The 19,724-nt window shown below is 35.0% G+C and overlaps 2 protein-coding genes across 2 annotated transcripts; one reads left to right on the forward strand and one right to left on the reverse strand.

Annotated features, from left to right (window-relative positions):
- The first annotated feature begins 10,226 nt into the window (after nucleotides 1–10,226).
- LOC145601209 (glycine-rich RNA-binding protein 4, mitochondrial-like) lies at nucleotides 10,227–13,568 on the forward strand. Its single transcript, XM_081657169.1, has 5 exons — nucleotides 10,227–10,385; nucleotides 11,504–11,656; nucleotides 11,771–11,839; nucleotides 12,460–12,566; nucleotides 12,903–13,568. Exons 2-5 carry the CDS (start codon nucleotides 11,521–11,523, stop codon nucleotides 13,275–13,277), a joined length of 687 nt encoding a protein of 228 aa, XP_081513295.1. The 5' UTR covers nucleotides 10,227–10,385; nucleotides 11,504–11,520; the 3' UTR covers nucleotides 13,278–13,568.
- Nucleotides 13,569–14,109: 541 nt separating this feature from the next.
- LOC145601190 (uncharacterized) lies at nucleotides 14,110–19,724 on the reverse strand. The gene is made up of 3 exons (XM_081657146.1): nucleotides 18,156–19,724; nucleotides 16,851–17,269; nucleotides 14,110–14,934 (listed from the first exon to the last, which is right to left on the reverse strand). Exons 1-3 carry the CDS (start codon nucleotides 18,988–18,990, stop codon nucleotides 14,266–14,268), a joined length of 1,923 nt encoding a protein of 640 aa, XP_081513272.1. The 5' UTR covers nucleotides 18,991–19,724; the 3' UTR covers nucleotides 14,110–14,265.

The raw sequence follows: 19,724 nt of genomic DNA on the forward strand, positions 1-19,724 counted from the left end.
CAATAAAAATCAATTAAAGTACTTACTTTGATGCCTCGTACCTCTTTCTAATTACAAAATACACACGTCAGTAACTTCAAGAAAAATAATAAACAAACAATCAAATTAAATAATTGAAAGAGAGATTTGGGACCAAACCCTCAGAAATTAAAACCTTTCACGTCTAGGGCGAAGACAACTTCGAATATGGCTAGGTGTTTCTAGATCTTGAGAATGCGGAATTTTATATGATAAAACCAAGTTTAGGAGGAGATGAATGAGAGAATTAAAAGAATGCTAATAAATGCTGATGAATGATGAGAATTGATGAATCTTGATGAATCTTAATGATTTGATGATGAATGAAAACGGAGTTTTAATACGATATTTATAGAGAAAATCAGCCAAAAAAGATAAATTAACAAAACAGAGTCTGACGCTCAGGAAACAAAGTTGGCGCCAACCCTGGCTAGCTGGCGCCAGGCCTGGTTCCAGGCGCCAAGGCCTGGGGTTGGACGCCAAGCTTGATTCTAACGTGTTTTCAAAAATCCGATAAGTTTACCGTACTAGAGGATAAAATAATATAATTTCTTCGAAAATGCTATTTGATTTTGATTAAAACTCTGAAAAGTCAACAAAAGTCAACTTATCAATGCTAATTGAATTAGGAATGAAAAGAACCTTCTAGAAGAATCTAGAAGACTAAAACCATTCCTAATTGCATTAGGAATGATAAATCATATTAGGCCCTCCCCTAGATCATTGGGCCGTACATAAAGCTCAAACCGGGCCCAGTTTAGTAAATTGGCCATAACTTCCTCAATATTCATCGGAATTGGGCTTATAATATATCGTTGGAAAGGTCTTTGCAAGCCCCATCCAACTACACCACTATTGGACCCATATCATGGACCAACCAAACTGGATTGGCTGTTTTCTTAAAATAAAGTTTTCAAAAACAGAGAGAAGAGAAAAAATTAAAACTTTCCGCAACATTAGACTTTTCACACTTTCGTTTCATTCGATTATGATTCGACGTGAAAGGTACTCATCACTGGGTTTGGTTTTGGGGAGACACAAATGGGTGTCTACATACTCAAAATAAGAGCAAATAAAATAAACTCACTTTGGTTTCATGTGTACAGAGTGTTATGGGCGAAATTCTCACGACACAAAGTAAAGTCCTTAGTGTTGTCCTACGACCAAGACGACCGTAGGTTAGACGAGTCTTGGTGTTCAAGGTTGAATAAGATGGGGAATGCCAAGTAAACTAATGTTCATTTCCAAGCAATAGCAAATGTCAATAACGCACCTTAGTGACGACGCACCTTAGTGACGGACGTCAATACTTGACGCTCGACAACTACAGCGAAGTCTAACGGCCTTCAGTGACCTTTGACGACCTCCAGTGACCTCCGACGTCCTTCAGTCATACGACGTCTGAAGATGACACTGACGCTGACGCCCGACGTCCAACCATGACGCGTCTCGCAGTGCGACGCCAGAAAGCTGCGGAACAAGTCGATGTTGTTACTAGTGGATCCTATAATCAAGGAGAGAATTTCTGGCAGCCTTTAACCACTCAATGAAAATGTTACAATGGATATGGAGCCTAACCAAGTCCACATTAATCAAGGGACCAAGTCTTGAAGTCAACAAACAACCTCCTAAAATCAAGGAAGTCATCCTTATCTTCCTCAACCGATTTTCTACCGCTTAAATGGCCTATAAAAGGGGACCAACGACTAGCCATTAAGGCAGATTATACATATCATATTCCAAGCATAAAACACCACATAAGTATACACTACAAGATACATCATCAAAAGATACATCATGAGGCTCCGTTCGACGATCTAAACGACGACAAGTCTCATCCGATTGTTCTACGAGCTACAACGATTGATTCAACGTTTATATATCTTCTCAATAGCTCTAATGTATACTTAACTCTTGTTCTTATTTATTTATTTACCATATATGGCCTTAGACGCCCGAGTTATCGTTGTATTTGTACCAATAATGGCTATAACGCCCGTATCATAGTGAATTGGTGGACAAGTAGCCACCCGCGGTTTTTACCCATCTTTATTGGGGTTTTCCGCGTCACCATATCGTGTCTTTCTTCTTTATATTTCCATTGTTTACATTTCTCAACCCCCCTTTTTATCTAGTTATCAGTATCCCAACCAAAGGTCGTTCCTCGACGATTTTTGGCATTAACACAGAGTAGTCTCAAAGACTGTTCTCGGCTTCACCAAACATGCCACGAACAGAGGAAGAAGAAGAGTGTGTGGCTGCGGTGCATGAGCTTGGTCGACGGTAAGAAGAGGGGTGGTACGCCTCAAACAAGGAGGGGTGGCGATGGTTTTGATAAAGGTGGATGGTGATAGTGATGTTTCTTTTTGGTGGGAAAGTAGTATGCTAAAAATTGTAGAAGAAACAAGAATGAAGATAAAGATTAGCTAAGTCATTTGCTAACTACAATCTCATTGTAGTGGAGTAATGTGGGAATTGGATGAAGCCAAAATCTTGGTCTTATCCTAAGTTATTGCTTAGCCGTGAAGGAAGAAATAAGAAGAGGTGGGTTTTGTCTTTTATGGTGACCAAGATCAATTCTTGTCATTTGCAAAGTGATAAGCTTAGGAATTACATAACAAATGAAAGAATAGCAAATTTCATCTCCATTTCATGAATGTTGAGGTGGTGAAGAAATAAGAGGTGATGTTTGTCCTTTAGTAAGGGTATTTTGGTCATTTCATTCTCTCGGGTAAAAATACAAATTTTGATAATACTTAATGGAACATGAAAAATTTCACTTAAACTGAAATACATTTTAAAATAAATTACTTTCCTTTATAAAATTAACTTTTGGAATAATATAATATTAAAATAAAATTAAGACTAAAATAGTCATGCATGGTAAAATATTGATTAAACTTCAATTAAGCTAATAAAATAAAATTAGAGTATAATAAATCATGTTTTAAAATCTCGGGTATTACATCTTCTCATTAAGGAGTATGTTTATTTGTGGGCCCATAACCCACGGTGGCTATGAGATTATCTATATTTAATTGATTCCGCTTAGTATGATGAGTAAAGAATGGTTTATCTATGGTTAATTAATTCCGCTGCGAATGACGAGTTATATACGGTCCGGTGACGCCGATTAAAAGTCGGGGCGTTACAGTATACGTGTGTGTTACGGTAAAAAAAATAGAGAAATTAATATTCCGATAAAATTATATAAGTATTGCATTTATTTTGCAAGTTTTCTAAAACGATAACATTGCGATTATTAAAGAATGAAGAAAATATGAAGTACATAGTCTTGCATTTTATTTAATTAAGTTTGGAGTATAGAGTAGTTAATTAGCAAATTATCGACTTTATTAGCGAAATGTTGAAATATGTCTTTCATGGTTAGGTTTTTTTTAGATCAAATTGAAATCTATTAAAATTTTATTTCAGGTTTAATTATTAAAGATTTTACAACAAATTAATCATAGAATTGTGAATACAAAATAAGAAAGCATTTGGAAGGTAAAATAAAATTGTATCATAGAAAGTCACAACTCCACAAGGAAAAGAAGGGATCATAATATTTTGTGTTTTTAATGATTTTTCAATCAAACTAAATTCACAAAAAAAAAAAAAAACTTATTATCGATTTGAACCTGTGACCTTGTATTACGTTGGCTCTGATACCATGTTAATAAACCAACTTAACCCAAAAACTTAAGCAGATGATTGAGGCTTATGACTGTGATATCTACTATATCAATTACTAACTACATACGTATGTAAATTTACCTAAAAAAATTCGTCATTGGTAAGGCTAGACTATAATGGACACGTCCACATGTGCGTGCACACCCATGTATTATGGACTTATGGCTACCACGGTACCACCCATCACCCATCAGTAAAAAGTAATTTTAAGAGAATATACTACCTTCGTTTCATATTATTTGCAACGATTAGACATTTTTCCTCTCTACTTTATGTTAAATCGTTGCAAATAATATGAAATAGAGGTAGTATAATACTTCGTAGGATATCAGTAAAACCAATTTAGTTCAGCAAAGTAATTTTAATTCAATAAAATTAAGGAAATTTTAGATTTTAACACCTGAAAAATACTACCTCCGTCCTCACATAATAAAGAGAAAGAGGCATTGTATTAAGGGACGGATGGAGTAGTTTTTAACATCACAACTTTTTTAAGAAAATGGATTTTACCAACACCTAACAGATTCCGTTACGTGGGGTCCATGTTGCCACGTGTTCTTATACTATTAGTTTAAAAAAAATAAAATAAAAGAAAAAAGGAAAAAACCTACAACCACCCAAATACCACCAGCCCACCACCACCAACATCGCATGCCCACCCCCACGGCTTCAACCGGCCGGCACCGTACCCACCCCCTCCCTAGCCCAGACCACCGAAACTCATCCCCTACCCTTCCCGCACCCGTAAAACGAAACCCTAAATTCTAAAACGGCCACAATAGGCTAGTTATGGTCGAAACTGGCCGGTTTTGGGGCTGACTAGTGATCAAAATCGTGGTCGATATTTGAGGAAGGGGGGTTGCGATATAGCACTGGTGCGGCGGATTTGGCTGCAGGAAAGGGAGTGGTTGGGTCCCGATGGGGCTGGGTTAGGTTGGGAGAGGTTCCAATGCCGGTGATGGAGCAGGGGTCGGCGGCTAAGCTGGCTTAGGGCGGAGAACATGCCGATGGTGGTGGTTGGGTAGTTTAAGATTATTTATTTATTTATAATTTTGTTAACCACACACAAAGCGCTCGTGGCACTGTGGACCCTAATTAACGGATTCTTGGATGGATACTGTTAAGTGGTGGTAAAACCAATTTTTGTAAAAAAAAAAAAAAAAAAATTGGTGTTCTATAATTTTTTTTTTTTTTTTTTGGGTGTTAAAAATCATTTTTGATTTGATTTTATTATTTTTTTTTTTCTGGTGTTAAAATCTAAAATTTCTTTAAATTAATAGGAAAAATTGACCAAATTAATCCGAACTTTGCCTCATTCGCCGAAAATAATCCCAACTTTCAATTATTTTTTAATAATCCGAACTTTAATATGCATTCGCTCTAAATGGTCCCAACAGGTCATTAACTTATTATAACAAGTTATCTGACATGTGTTGGCATGTGATAGGTCCAAAAAACATTTAAAAATTAAATTAAAAAAACCCTTTCAAAAAAATTATATATATATAAAAATAAAATAAAACCCATTCCCAGCAAGCAGCCGCTGCCACCACCGGGAGGCTGGCTGCCGTCGTCATCTCCTCCCCATCCTCGTCCCATTTCCGCCCCCTTTACGTTCCCCCGTCCAATTCCGGCCCCTTTCCCCCTCCCTCACTCGGAACGACCCAAACTCGAAACCGTAGATAACCTCCACCTGAACCGCAACCACCCTCACCAATCAATTCACTCTCCTCCCATGTCTTTTGCCATGTCTTTCCTTCCCATTCCCAAAACTTCCAATTTGCAACTGTAAATTTTTAATATGAAGATGAAGAACATGTAATTGGGGATTGTTTGATTTTCGAAGATGGAGTTATTTAGGATAGGATGAAAGTCTAGTTGGGTGGGGGTGGTGGTTTCGGGTTTGGGTGGGGTGGGGGAGGTGGTTAAGGCGTCTAGGTTTGGGTGGGAGTGGAGATGTTGGTGGCTGGGCTGCTGAGGTGGTGGTGGTTTTTTTTCATATGTTTTTTTTAAAAAAAAAAATTGATAATTTTTTTTTTTTATTATTTTTAACAAAATTTTGTTTGACCTGTTTAGCCAGTTCCAAGTCACTTGGGACTGTTTAAAAATAATAGAATATAAAGTTGGGGTTATTAAAAAAATAATCAAAAATTGGGATTATTTTGAGCGAACGGGCCAAAGTTCGGATTATTCTTGACAATTTTTCCAAATTAATATCAGTTTATTAAATATAATTTAATTCAACAAAAACAATTTGTTTTAGTAAAAAAAAAAAAAAAAAAAAAAAATCAATTTAGCAAAAATAAGTTGAAGTGAACAAAGTCTTAATTTGATTATTGTCTGAATTGACTAATAAACCTTGACCAATGCAAATCAATATATGAGAAAGAGGCATTGTATTAAGTGAGATTTTGCTAAATTCATCTCAACATGAGTGTATTTTTCAAATATACAATTTTCGTAACTTCTACAAATACGCAAAATAAATAAATATGGCAATAAGGAAGCAATATTAAGAAATTTTGATCTGGTCTAATCTTCAAAAAAAAAAAAAAAAAAAAAAAATTCTGATCTGGTTTGGTTTTTACGAGAATAAGTAATAAGAATAATATGAAGAAAAATAGGCCTAAATCATGGACATTCATGTACCTTATCCCCCCCCCCCCTATCCCAAGAACCTAACATGCATAATAACTAGGTTGGTTTTACCTGTGAGGTGTCTTTGACTGGTAGTTAAATCCTCAAGACTTACGAAGCATTAATCAATTTTTTGAACTGCGATAATATTTCTACTCAACTTATTGTTGAAAACCCTTGCATCCATGAGAATACAAAACATATGAGAAGTAAACATTAGAATCTTGATGTTTATTACATCAAGGAGAACATGCATTCTGGTTTGATTTAATTGAAGCATGTCAAGTTGCACTCCAGCTGGCTAATATGATGACAATGTTTAGGCTCAAATCAACATATATTTTTGAGTTCATAGATAGGTCTGGTTAGTAATATTCTTGTTCACGATGGACCAATGCTTCTCAAAGGAGTCATTCTTGAGAGGGGTGTTACAATATCATCATGTAAAATATCTTTCGAGAAATTTTGCTAGATTCTACCTAGTAATATTGTTATTATCCAACATAATATTTTTAGACATGTCCTTTAATTTGCGTGGAATATTTTTTTTATTTTGGTTGAAGACATCCACACTATTTACGTGAGATCATGTGAGAACCAAGGTGAATAATAAGAACTAGGAACCAAATTCAACCTTTAATCGAGCTTCATATGACAGTTCACGTTTCACTAGCATTTATTAATGGCATTTTCGTAATTTTACAGCTTTTTAGACTTTTTTTTTTCCATTTTTTTACTTCTAAGGCAATTTCATTTTACTTTATAGCTGATTTCATTTACTTTTTTAGCAGAAAAGAAACTAAAATATACTTTGTAAAGTTGAAATATTATGAAAATGCCATTAATGGCACGGAAGCATGTGGATCGTCTGATTAACATGATCAAATGGTCAGATTAGTTCATAGTTATCATTATAACCTTGATTCTCATTATAACTTAGTGATGTCGATGTTGACTCCCATAAGCCTTGCACATGTTTTTTTTTTTTTTTTTCTTACTCCCACCCATTTCTTGTAAGTATCCTCTAATTTTCATCTAACTCATTTAATTATCCGATAATTAAATTAATTTATAAATAAATAAATTTTTTAAAAAAAATCCACAACTACCTCCACCACTAGCCACTCCCTCCCTCATCCCACCCGCCGCTCTGATCTCCCCAACCCCGGCGAGCCGTGTATCCACCGCTACTCTACCCCCTTTCTTTCCCCTTATCCCGACCACCCGTTGTGACCCCTAATCTATATCTATACTTATATATTAAGCGTTTATAAAAACGTTTATGTGCCATGTGGCACTCTGCCATGTCATCATTCAAATATGAGCATATTCTAACGACTTGTATATTAAAAAGCGTTATAAAAACGTTTATGTGCCATGTGGCACTCTGCCATGTCATCATTAAAATATGAGCATATTCTAACGAAAATGTTTATCTTGAGATTTGAACTCACAACCTAAAAAATATGCATTAGAAGTTTTACCATCTCATCTATTGATTAATAATGATTGTATACTCAATTCATAAATATATATATGGCTGAAGATCTGAATATACATTTAATGACTGCGATTCTTAAAATACCTATTCTATTATTTGCTAATAATGCTTATCGATGAGGTAATGCAAACAAGAAATATTAACTATTGTTATATACTAATTTTATTTATTTAATTATTTTGATAATAATTATGTCTTTATTTTCATATTGATTATAAATTATATACAAAAGACATGTTTATATAATTAGTATTTGTTCCATAAATAAATTATTTAAAGGTTAAATGTTAAACTATCATATAACTAATATATAAAGCTAAACTTTTAGCCAAGTCACGAAATAGCGACACTTGGCATTCCAATTTTTCGCCAAGTGTCGCGCCACCTTTGATAGATTTAAATAGACTTCAAATGATAAAAAACCGTCAAGTGTCGCGCCACCTTGGATAGATTTCATAATATAAATAAAATTAGGTAAGAATTCTATTTTCAATCAAATTAGGATAGCATTTTAGAATAAGATTATTAGTTTAGAGTTATTTCTTCGATAAAATACCAAATAATAAATTTATAATTAGGCCACAAGACAACATCATTTAGCGTTTTAATTTTTCGCCAAGTATCGTACCACGTTGGATAAATATAGATTGACTTTGTAGCAAAAAAAAAGTTAATTTAGAATTCTATTTTCAATCAAATTGAATTATAATAGTATAATTTTATCTTAAAAGCCCATAAACTACCCGAGCATTGTCGGGGCACAAAACTAGTTATATAAATAAACAAATCATATCATATCATATAACTAATATATAAAGCTAAACTTTTAGCCAAGCGATGAGGCAGCGACACTTGGCATTCCAACTTTTCGCCAAGTGTCGTGCCACGTAGGATAGATTTATATAGAATTCAATTTGTAGGATAAAAAGTTAGTTTAGAATTTTATTTTCAATCGAATTTGGATTGAATTTTAAGATAAAATTGTTAATTTATGGTTTGTTTGGCATTGTTGTGGTTTTCTGTTTTTTGGTTTTTTATTCTCTAAAAGTATATGATATGAGTCCCATAATGAATCAAAAATTATATAAACTTATTAAAATTATGATAATTATGAAAACTGACAACAGAAAAGTGGAAACTCCTTTTTCTTGTTTCTTGTTTTTGGTTTTAAAAAAAAAAGAAACTGAAAACCAAAACTGATGTCAAACAAGCCCTTAGAGTTTTATTTTTGATAAAGTACCAATATTTCATATGTACAAATTGAATTATAATTTTATTCAAAAATAATTAGATTATAACTCTCATAAATTATCATATAAATTTATTTTTTGTATCATAATATTTTTTGGAGCGAAAGAATTAGTTCAAAATGTACCACATCCATTGTTTATAATATATTCTAATCAATTAAAAATATACTTCAGAATCTAATATAATTTAATTACTGTGTGTACGACTTGTCAATCAAGCTGGGTCACGAGTCATTTCAGACAGGGTCATTATTTCAGGTTACGGGTCAAGAAATATTTTTCACCAATATTATTATTATTAGTCATTACATGTGTACAAGTTTAAATCGTCACAAAAACACATTTAAATAGACTTCATATGATAAAAAACCGTTTAATTAAGTGTCGCGCTACCTTAGATAGATTTCATAAGATAAAAAAAATTAGGTAAGAATTCTATTTTCAATCAAACTAGGATAGAATTTTAGAATAAGATTATTAGTTTAGAGTTATATTTTCGATAAAATACCAAATAAGAAATTTATAATTAGGCTACAAGACAACATCGTTTAGCATTTTAATTTTCCGCCAAGTATCGTACCACGTTGGATAAACATAGATTGACTTTGTAGAAAAAAAAAAAAAGTTAATTGAGAATTCTATTTTCAATTTAAAAGTTAATTTTATCTTAAAAGTCCATAAACTATCCGGACATCGCCGGGGCACAAAACTAATAATGAATAAATGGAATAATATAGAATGAACCTATCTATTCAATTATAAGTGTTCAAAGTACTAACCCGGGGTATCGTCCGAGTCACACACTAGTTACCCTTTCTACACCCTTTTCTTTATAACGAACGGTCCACCACCCTTTCCCACACCCCAAAACGGCGATGGGATCATTTCGGCTTGAATTGAAAAGTAAGATATAGATTTTTCTAGGGCCATAATAATAATATCAAAATTTCTTAAAACAAATAAAAATTAATAATATCCATATTCAATAATCAATACCCATAACACTGTCACGTTCTAAAGTCACAAACCACTCGTTACACACCACATGTTATCTCTTAAACCCTACATTCCCCCCAAATTCTATCCAACAATCAAAACAACATTGCAACCCATCCAACGATCCCTAAACCATATCTTCACCATCCTTATCCTACACCTTACCACACCGAATAAAAACTCCTCTGTTTCTCTCTCCAAATTCAAAGACCTCAAATTTCGATCAAAAACCCTTGTTAGGGTTTAGTAGAGTCCAAACACTTCATCGCACTACTCTACATTTCAAGGTTTCTCTCTCTACTTTCTCTCTCTTAAATTTTTGACCTGATTTTATAATTTCATCGTCTATTTTTGCAATTGATTGTTGATTATTTGTGTTTATCTGATTATTGTTCTTCGTTTCTCTGTTGATTGATGCTATTTGTTTTGATTGCCATGAATTTGTTTTTTCGGTTTTGGTTTTGTTGAAGCTTCAAAAAATTTGTCTTTTTTAATTTTTGTGTTTGATTAGTTGACTATTTGATGTGTTTGATTTGTTCTGTAAATGTATAGCAAATGTGATGTATTGTTGTTGCGGAAATTGGTGGAATTAGGTTACTGAAATTAGGATTTAGTTTGACTAGAATGAGGTTTTTTTGCACGATTTGATGTTTGAATTTAGGTTATTTTGTATAAATTTTGTTGGGTTGACAAGGACCAGGTTAGTTCAGTTTCGATCCCTTTGTAGTTTAGGGTTTGGGATTTTTATGGCTGGGTATTGGGAGTTGGCCCATGTTGTTGAAGTGGGAAGTTTAATTCATCTTGAAAGTAGTTTTCTGGTTATTATTTGGGCTGGAAATCTCGGGTTTAAGAGCATTGCGATATATTGATGAATTGGAAAAGGGATTTTCTTCCCATCTTCCTAACCTTACAGTATAGGCATATTGGAAAGGTAAAGTTTCGTTGCAGCGCCTCGACGGTTCTGAATGCCAGATAGCTAAACCAGCCACTCTGTTGGGTAAAGTGTGGTGCTTGATTTTTGCTACCTTCTTTAACTCTGCTATACAGTGCCTGTATCGTATCTGGGGAAATTAATTTTTCGTAGGATCCACTCAATTGTTCAGTATGTTAGGTAGCTTAATCTGCAATACTATTGGTCTAATGGGTAAAGCTTGTTGCTTGATTAGAAACTTTTAATATTATGTGTAATGTGATTTATATTTTGTTCACACTTCATGCATAGAATGTAATGTGATTGAAGCTTCATTGTGTTAGCGTTGTGCTAATTTTTCCTCTTAGTTCGGGTTCTTTAATATCCGAGTAGCCTTACTCCAATTTATAGTCACTATCACTTTGTAAGTAGAACAGAAGCCATAAGGTGCATATAGAATTTTCTTTTTTCTAACATTTTCCCCTTTTGATTTAGTTTTGAAGGCTGTAAGTATGGCGTTCTTCAGTAAAGTTGGGAATATACTCAAACAGAGTGTGAGCAAGCAGGTCACCTCACACTTTTCAGCATCTAATCCCTCTATTTATCAGGCTCTAAGATGCATGTCATCTTCAAAACTCTTTGTTGGAGGTATGCTTCCTCTTTTATAGTATTTGTTAAAGGTTTGCCACATGTTTGCTCAGTGAGCCAAATAAAATGGTTTGCCTTGTGACCTTTAGTGAACTTATTCATGGTTTATTGCAGGTCTCCCATGGGCTGTAGATGAAAGAAGTTTAAGGGAAACCTTTTCTCAATATGGAGAAGTTATTGAAGGTGTGTATCATTGTGCTTGTCTACCTCTTATTTATTTATTTTCTTTCAATGCCCAGTATCGGTGGTAGATTGTTGGTACGGCACATTTGATCAATATTTTGTGGTGATAGTTTGGCTTGAAAGCTATAGCCAAGAGACTTCAATATGCTGTGTCACAATCTACCAGTATTTTTCTTGTCTTCTTGTGCTAATGAAAGATATACTTATCTTGTTCTTATACTTATTATGTAAGTAACCTTATTTAAACCATGTGTGAAATTGCTTGATCCATTTATGATTTTAGAAGTGCTCAAGGAAACTGCAAGTATGAGGTTTGACTTTCATAGACAAAGTGACGAAGAATTGTAGGATTGCCTGATTTTGACTTGAATCATAGGAATTAACTAAATAATGTAGGATGTCTTGAGCACTGTTTGCAAAATCTGGTTCGTGGAATTGGTTGAAAGTTGAAATTGCAACATCTGTTGAATAAATCAAAGTGTAATACTTATTCTGCCCCTGTCCTCACATGTTTACAAATAATTGCATATTGTATCTCCTGCTTCCACTCTATATTTTGTTTTGTTGGAGCGTAGATAATTTTTGGACTACAATATGACAATATACATTTTCTCTTGCAGCAAAAGTTATTATTGACCGTGAGCAAAACAGATCTAGAGGGTTTGGTTTTGTTACATTTGCTTCTACTGAAGAGGCTTCAAGTGCTATTCAGGCTATGGATGGACAGGTATAATTCATTTCTAGTTTCATCTTCTTGAGTTGGTTCTTTAACAAAATATATGGTTCTAGATACTACAAAGTCTTCAATGACTGCTCAGTCTTTATTTACTTTGTAGTTTGTACTTATGTTGCCCTATAAATTTCATGTGTTAAAATGCTTAAAAGTATGGTTTTCTATCTGTTGCATAATTCACCCTCACTGGTAGTATCTTTAGGTCTCATGTCTGAATTTGTTAGTTTGATCTACGGTTCTGAATTTTATTTGTACACTTGCAGAATACTGAGTATGGTTTATTATGATAACTTTATGGCTTGGGTGACAGTTTCATTGTAAATTCTGTAGGATTTGCAAGGTCGTACAGTGAGGGTGAATTATGCAACAGATAGAGCACCACGACCATATGGTGGCGGAGGCAGCTTTGGTGGTGGAGGCTATGGAGGCGGCGGCGGCGGTTATGGAGGTGGTGGTTATGGTGGGGGAGGTTACGGTAGTGGTGGTGGTGGTTACGGTGGAGGGCAAAATTATGGAGGTGGTAATTCTGGAGGCTATGCTCCTCCTGGAGGCTACGCTCCTAGTGGAGGCTTTGATGGTGGAAGTTACGGTCCTCCTGGTGGTGCCCCCAGTGATACTGGCTTTGCAAGCGGCGGATTCCAGGGTGATGATTTAAACTTACCTGAAGATAACTTCAAGGATGATGACTTTGCTAAAAGGGCTTGATCTTTTTCAGACTAGTTTGAGTGCTGGCAACATAAATAATTGCTCTTCCTTTTTATCGGAAGAAATGAATCAGAGTTTGATCCCCGCAACAAATATGATGTCAGACATACATTTAATCAATAGGACTATATTAGTATAGTTTAATTTTCATTCTTCTCGTTTATGCTGTCGTTGTTAAAGATATTTTGGGTTTGGTTGCATTGGAGCTAGCAACATGTTAAACTCTATGCTATGAGAATTTTACTGTCAACTTTTCCATATTCATATTGTGGTTGTCCGATGTATCCTCTACATCCTTGTTCAGTTACCCTTCATCTGTTGTCCAAATTTTATTTGTATCTGGTGATCATATAGTTTATACCCGTATTTGGCACTCGACTGTGGCAGCTGTTACTGCATTTATACATTCCTAAGTGATTACTGTTCAAGTATAGTATTAGGTATATCAACTTTTAAACATTTGATTGAAGATTTGAAGGTGTTTTAAGGGTAAGTGAGTGTGTACCATTCTGGTGAACTGTGGCTTGAGTGATACTGCGCGTACTAAGTATATAAAATGACATTAATATATGCATTGACATTGCTCAGTCAGTATGTGTTACTACTTAGTACTTACTATGACTAAATTATATCCGAGACAATTCTATTTACTCTAACACAGGCCTGTAACAGCATAATATTTTGACATTAGCGCAAAATTTCCCTTCCACTTTAAAATTTGTGCTTGCCTTTTCTTTTTTTTTTTTTGAATAGAAAATTTATGCTTACCTGAGTGAAGATATTAAACAAATTAGTCAGAATAAAAAGGAGAGGGAAAGGTTAGTTCTCATGATTTAGAAATGGTCACACATTACTATTCACCAACCGTTGCTCCGGTTGTTTAGCCGAAAGTGGAGAAGGATCCCAAAAAAAATATTACTATTCTACAAGACAAAATGTTGTTTGTTTTTTCTTTTTACAATGTACCAAAAAATTACATTCCACTGTTCTAATTCTCATCATTTTTCAACCATACCATGGCCCTTTGTGCCCTTAAAATAGCTGGAGAGCCTTGCCTAGCTTTCTCAACAATCTGTTTTATCAGTAGCAAATCATCATCACTGTCTTCTCTGTTGACATAGTCGTTTGGGCTACCTTCATTTGGAGGTACTTTATTTCCACCATTTTGGATGCCGTTTACCTTGTCACCCATCCCTTGATTCATTGTGAGTTGATTATCCTGCTGTTTGTTGCCATCAATCCACGAATCCCCGGTTTGGGATCCGTTCAGCTTGTTAAGTTCCCCAAAAGCTTCATTATAGGCATCAAGGGCCTCACCGGACAAATTCATTACAAGAGGCTGTGCCACAGGGCTGTCAGGAATAGAGGAGGATTCACTTGGAGAAACCTCTCTCCACGAGTTTTTCTCTGATTCCAAGTGTTGTATCTTTTTCTGGCTATTGGCAAGTTCAGCCTCAAGCTCCAGGATTCGTTCTTGCAATCTTGATTGAATGAGCTCATGCAAGCGCAAGCTCAGCTCACGAGGTGAGACACCTTCTTTCATTGACTGAGGGGTTGAGCCTCGATCAGGGGTTGGTTCTGAGCTGGATCTTCCTCGAAATATATCAGCATTTAGTTCGCCATGCACCAATTCCGAAGCCATATCCTGGTCTAATTCCTGACCAAATTGCATTGTCATTGCAACCGTATAAGTATGATAAATATATAACGACTTAAGGGTCACAACTCCATGATCATTGCATTAATAGAAGAATCAAGACAACACGAGACAGTATAATAAGGCTGCACAATATACCTAACATGGTTTTGGTAATACCTGTGATTCACAATATACCTAACATGGTTTTGGTAATACTTGTGAAATCACAATCACTAAATGATCATAGTAGAAAGAGCAAACAATAGGCAATCCATCCACTAACAAGATGATGTCCAAGGTGGCTAACTGGATATTCTCCATAATCACAAGCAGAAAACTGAGATGACAGAGAGAGATCCAAGTCTAGGAAGCAGCAGGAAAGACAAAAGCAAAATACATGGTACTCCATACTTTTCTTTTCCATTATTTCTGTACATTTTGACATTAACAGGAAACACCTACAGAGTGTCAAAGAGTCCAAGTGAAAAGTCACAGTACAGAATTCTTATAGCAGCAAGCATGAGCAAACTTTGTTAGCTGTACAAGTGGTTTAACCCTGCTATTCAGGCCAAAATATCTCATTACAGGCACATTTGCCACAAAACCACACCAGGAGCCAACCAGCAATGATGATTAAGCTCAATCAACTGTTAGTTATATTTCATTACGTAATCCCAGAGCAATGCTCAATTTTTAATTAACATACATGAGAAAGACATGGGGAATTTATATACTCCAACGTTTTACATGGAATCACAATTTAAAGCCAATAATTAATTTTGTCTAGCTTTATTACTGTAGTGTGTATGATTGATAGGGAAAACCTGATAAGGTGGTCTCTGCTTCAGTATAATATATAGCTTATAATAGGCGAAATTATTATCATACAAGTAAGACAATTCATACCTCATAAATAAATCATGGAAACTTAGAAGTCAAATTTTATTCACATTGTTCAGATTTTATTAAAACCCTTCAGAGGCATCTCGATATATCAAACCTTGCTCAGTAGGGTAGATCACCCCTTTAAGCAAGTTCCCACCAGCAAGGAGATGAGATGGTATAGATGATACCTTGATACTTCTGCTGCTTCATAAAGTTGATGATGCTATGAATATACTCAAAAAGACAAGGTAAATTGTATCCACTGATTTGTTTATCATGTTTAATACTCGCATATGCAATAGTAATGCACTTGTTCATGATTTCTAAATAGTTTCAAGTCTTTTGACCATGTTTTAGGAAGCTAAAAAAAGAATAATACTAGCTTTATAGGATGGAGGGTTAGACTATAAAAAAGAGATGACAGTGATTAATATATGAAGGGGCCAGAACTTGACATATTGCACCTTCCCAGCCTAATTTTCAAGCATCACCTTCTCCTCTCCCCTCTAACATCCACACAACCATTTAACATTTCACCTCAATTCCCAACACCACTGCAATGACCATCAAATCACAATCTAACCCTGCTTTGTAAGATTATTAGCACCAATCTCATGGAAATCCAGACTAGAACTATATGTGAATGACATAAGAGGGGACACATCTGTCATGTAGAAAGGTAAGAAAAGGCTATATATATAAGCCTAAAAACAATACATCATAATAAAATCAGCAGTATTAACTAACCTATGTGCATCTTTCATGAATATATAAAGACTACTGCTACTAGAATCCTAAACAACTAGGGCTACCTTTTACATTTTTATACAAATGAGGTACTATTTTCTGTTAAGTTTTCAATCACAAATCAGCGCGTAAGAATTATATGCATGTATGATACCAACTAAGCTAAAAGCATTCAAATCATCTTCTTATACAGTGATATGAGCATAGTCAAATTAGCTACTGGATTAGCACTTAAATACAGAGTTTACTCAGATAATGATAATGAAAGAGTTTAAAGTATTGGGTAAAGAACTAGCATGTACCTCAACAGAATCAGATGATTTTCCTTGCAAAGTCGATCCTTTCATGCTTAGCTCTAGTCTTTCCAGTTCAGCTTCAAGCTCTGCTTCAATTTTACTCATGGAGTCAATTTTTTCCAGGCTTACTGATTCTTCGTCAGCATATCTTATCGGCACACTTGTATCATCTAGATTGGAGTACAAACTCATTTTATCATGACCACACAAACTTTCAAGTATATCCTGTGAGTCGTCATCATTGGCCAGCTCTTTAACAGTTAATGAATCTTTCATCTCCAGTTCTTCCTGAAGATCTTCAACCAAATTTTCAGTTTGCTTTAAGCTATCCTTCAGCTTTTGCACTTCCATTTTGTCAGCTATCATTGTACACATTACACCGATTGAAATTCCAAAACAGAAAAGAGCTTGCCTACTTGAGGATCCTGATAGAGATCACAATTTTAGGGTAAGAAACTGGAAAAAACGATATCATTATCAAAAGGTCAATGATTCAGGATATAATTCATAAAACTATCAAACATGTGCTGAAAGCAACAGGCAGCCTAACAAAATTTTTAAGGATAATACCATCCGACAGATGGGCCAGAGAGATTTTCATCAATAAGTTGATGACAAACATAGAAGACAAATTTTGTATGGATTATCATATTTGTCCAAAGCACAATCACCATAGGACTAATTACACTGCCATAAGTGTGTTTCTAGGAATGCATCTTATAATTCTTATCTACGATTTCTATATTATTCCATACTAATTAATATCAAGGCTTGAGCTGCTTCAAGATAGCAATCCACCTAGTATTTTTTAATAAATGCAAGTCATATCTGTGCTTTGGGGCAAATCTCTCAAGTCTCAATAGCCATTCCTGCTTGCTCTCTCAATCCATGTCTTCAATATCTACTCACCCTCATATCTAATGGAGCAAGGCAACAGTATCAACCCAAATTGTCTCATTTTAATATCTTGATATATAAATGTGTTCTCCGTAGTATACAAAAGCAACTAAAGCAAATTAATTATCCCCCTTCTCCAATTATGACAGTTTTTGGAGACAAAAATTAAAAACTTCAGTCACTTCCTTCCATATTACTATAAATTGGATAATCAGAACAATTATAACCCAGGGTAATGCATCTCAAAGACTGCAAAAATGTGAATATACTGAATTATACGTAATAGAAACACAAGCACAAGCCCCTGATGCCAATCCACCTTGTATGTTATCAGCAGAAACTTATTGAGACAGTTTTCCAAAATAAATAACATAGAATTAAAGTTAATGAAAAAAAAGTCAGTAAAAAGAATACCATCTCTTGTGTCCAATTCAAATGATTTGTTGGATTTGCTTGATTTTCCCACTTGATTCTTGCCTGCGCTAAACTTTTTTTCCGAGCCAGTTTTAATGATTTGTGGAAGATGAGGAACCCCAACTACATTATCACCTGCTTTTGGGCGTACGTCCTTGTGCAACTCATTTCTGAAATCATCACTCGCTCTACTAATTACTCGTTTTCCATCACTAACAAGAAATGGCCTCAAGGCGGGAGCACAAGGTGAAGAAAGTGGTGTAAGAAGATATTCTTCCATTTCTGAACGTTCCCTTTGCATCTGAGCCATAAGGCAACTATCTAGAGAAGTACGGGGATTAATATATTGCAAAGGATGACGTTGGAGCCGTCTACTTCTCAAGCATTTACTGCTTCTTCTGGAGCTAGGTGAAACCCCCATTTCCCAAATGTTGTATTCAGGTTTATCAGGAATGTCAGCATCTAACCTATACCCATCACTGTACTCCTCAAACTTATCAATTTGTTTCTCATGACCCATTGCCTCCGTACAAGCTACATCATTAGCAAAACGATCATCCCTCCCCAATGTCTCCGTAAACATTCCATCCGAATGGCCACCCTTTCCAGGATCACTGAAACATTGCCCTCCTCTTTCTGTCCATGAGGGCTTGCGGCTAGGCAACGTCTTGCCACCTACCGGTTGAATCAAAGACGGCGATTCAGGATTATCCGGAAGTGAACTCCCAGAAGGGCTCCCTGATGAGCCTTCTTTATCCCCTAAAACATTCTTCCAGTACTTAGCTAAGTATCCAGCACCAGTAGCAGCTGCCACAACCCACAAATCCATTTGCATTTTCCTTAAAATACACAATCTGCTACCCAAATTCTACAACACTAACAATCATTTTTGCTCCAATTCTTTGTGTCCAAGTGCCATTGCATACAACTTTCACAAATCCCATAATCTCAATTAAACAAACTCCATTAATTTCAACCAATCAAATAAGCAAAACCCTTCAAAACATCACCAATTACCTAATTCCAAACAATTTCCAATGCCATTTTCATACGAACCCAGAAAACAAAATCCCTAAAATGCACCAAATTATCAAATGCAACCCAATAATCCAATCAAATTAGTCAACCAAAAGAGCACAATACCATATAAGAACAAAATCTCAAAAACAAATATCACGAACCCTAATTTCACTCAGTAAGATACCCAACTAAAAATGAGAAAAACCCTTTACCAAAAACAGAAAAATGGATTTACCCAACAGATATTTTTATGAACAAAAATCAAAATTTGAAAAATACCCACTTGAAAGAGACAATTGTTGGTGATGCTGATGAACTTAACTAAGAAATTGAAATTCCTGCAATGGCTCCTTTTCATCAATTAATGCTCAATAAAAATAGACTTATTAGGAGAGAGAAAGAGGATTACTTTATTGTAGAGAGAGATTACTCAAAGGTTTGGTAAGCCTAAGCCAAATCTATGACATTGAAACTTTGAATTGAAAAAACATAAAAATTTAAAGCCGTTCTGATTTTTTAATTTTTTTTAATTGGTTGAATTGGACAAAA

Source organism: Chenopodium album, chromosome 2, assembly GCF_948465745.1.
Source record: "Chenopodium album chromosome 2, dcCheAlbu1.1, whole genome shotgun sequence".
NCBI lineage: Eukaryota > Viridiplantae > Streptophyta > Magnoliopsida > Caryophyllales > Amaranthaceae > Chenopodium > Chenopodium album.